Source organism: Charadrius vociferus, unplaced genomic scaffold (assembly GCF_000708025.1).
Source record: "Charadrius vociferus isolate BGI_N301 unplaced genomic scaffold, ASM70802v2 scaffold2016, whole genome shotgun sequence".
In the NCBI taxonomy this organism is placed as follows: domain Eukaryota; kingdom Metazoa; phylum Chordata; class Aves; order Charadriiformes; family Charadriidae; genus Charadrius; species Charadrius vociferus.
The window spans coordinates 169,263-171,284 of record NW_009648947.1 but is presented as its reverse complement, the minus strand read 5'-3'; the positions used below and the strand labels follow the sequence as shown (position 1 = coordinate 171,284).

At 66.8% G+C, this 2,022-nt stretch overlaps 1 protein-coding gene across 1 annotated transcript in view; it reads left to right on the top strand.

Annotated features, from left to right (window-relative positions):
- Positions 1 to 461: 461 nt before the first annotated feature.
- The window catches only part of AMOTL2 (angiomotin like 2), an 18,792-nt gene continuing 17,231 nt past the window's right edge, over positions 462 to 2,022 (top strand). The window contains 1 exon segment of the mRNA XM_009887349.1: positions 462 to 1,207. Within this exon segment, the coding sequence (XP_009885651.1) occupies positions 468 to 1,207 (740 nt within the window). The 5' untranslated portion in view covers positions 462 to 467.

Here is a 2,022-nt window from a genome sequence, read left to right as displayed (position 1 = left end):
CCCCCCCCCCCCCCCCCCCCCCCCCCCCCCCCCCCCCCCCCCCCCCCCCCCCCCCCCCCCCCCCCCCCCCCCCCCCCCCCACCCCCCCCCGCCCCCCCCCCCGCCAGCGCAGCCCCCCCCCGGAGCCAGTCCCGGCCATGGGTGTGATGAGAGCGCCAGTACTCAGCCACCGCCGCGGGGAGATGGCGACTGCGCTCCCACTGCCACCACCACGGCCACCGCCACAGGCTCCCACCCGGCCGGCATGTCCCGGCCAGCCTGCCAACGCGCCGAGCAGGATTGCTGGAAGACAACCTCTTGTCGGTCAGGGTCTGCGCTGCGTCCTGCCTGGGCCCGTTCCTAATTAATCCCCCTCTTTTTTCCCCCCCTCCGCCGCGTAGGTGCCTCGGCGTGACCGGCTGCTGCTAAACTCCCCGGGGACGCCCTTCTTGGGTGGAAACGTGGCTTTGCTGAGGGCACGGGCGGCGATGAGGACGGCGGAGGACTCGAACGGCACGGTGCTGCACCGCCTCATCCAGGAGCAGCTGCGCTATGGGAACCTCACCGAAAACCGCACGCTGTTGGCCATCCAGCAGCAGGCCCTGTGCGCCGGCGGTGCCGGCAGTGCCAGTGGTGCCGGCAGCCCCCGCTCCTCCCTGGAGAGCCTCAGCCCAGAGGAAAGCCAAATGGTGCAGCAATCCACGCGGCAGGAGCCGCAGGGCCAGGAGCATCACTCCCACCACGTCTACTTGGAGAACAGCGCCTGTCGGCTCTGCCAACCCCGGCACAAGGGCGAGGAGCTCCCCACCTACGAGGAGGCCAAGGCGCATTCCCAATATTACGCCTTGCAGCGGGGCGGGCAGTGAGCCAGCCTGGGAATTCGGGGGGAAAACGGTCCGCAGGGGGCGCAGAGCGGCCGCCGCCGCCCCGACGAGGGGCTGAAGGAGCTGAAGCACGGCCATGTGCAGTCGCTGAGCGAGCGGCTGATGCGGATGTCGCTGGAGAGGAAGAGGGCCAAAGCGCAGAGCCCCATCAGCACCTCCCACAGTTACCCCCAGCTCTCCCGCCACCACCAGCTGTCCGCCCTCCGAGGGCAGCACCCCGAGGGGCCGGAGCCGTGGGGACCCCCCCCGGAGTATCCCTACATCATCCCATCCCAGGACGCTTACCTGGCCGAACCCCAACCCTGCTCCCGGGAAGGTCCTGGATTTCAGCATCCCGAAATCAGGTAACCCCCCCTCCCACCCCGACCTGGGCTCTGCTTTTGGGGCGCCCACGGGGGCAGCCGGAATGGATGCTCAGAAGGTGCGGGACGCGGGGGGTAGTGGTGGGACCGGGGCAGCCATCACCGAACCGCTTGTCCTTGCAGGGCCGGATCCGGCTGAGCCTGTGGGGATCTGCAGGGACCCCTCCGGTCCTCTCCTCTCCCCAGTTTCCCCCAGCACAGTTGAGTTTTTCCAACTGGTGGTGAAAATCCTGCTGCCTCTGCAGATCCTGCGCATTTCCCCACGCACTGGGAGGAATTTGGGGTTAATTTAGGAGCTGGAACCAGCTCAGGAAATGGCTAAATTTAGAACCAGCGGTGTGGCAGGGTGGAAGGCAAACGTGCTCCCCGCTCTGTGGAAACCCACCCCGGTGCCGTGGGGTTCTGCCGAGCCGGGGCCAGGCTGGCGCGGGGGCAATTAGCGGAGATGATGAGCAACGCCGGGCGGCTCTCCCCTTCGCTTCGGCGGCTTCACACCTCTGGCCAAACCCCAGGTTGCCTCCAAGAGGGCCACGGAGTGAAGACCAGAGGACCAGGCACTGCCTGGCATTCGGGGAAGGCTGGGAACAACTTTTTCCAGTGTGGAAAACAATGGGAAAGAAGGGAATTGCAGCCTGGATGGGAGGACGCCTGCCTGTGCTGACCTATCCAGGCGGAGAGCGATAGCATCTCCGGCAGGAAAACCTTCTCCTTCCAGGGAACAAAGAGGGGAAGGGGAGCCGTGAGGAAGATGTATTTATTCTTCCTCACTCCTATATCATCCCGCAGGCATGCAGGCC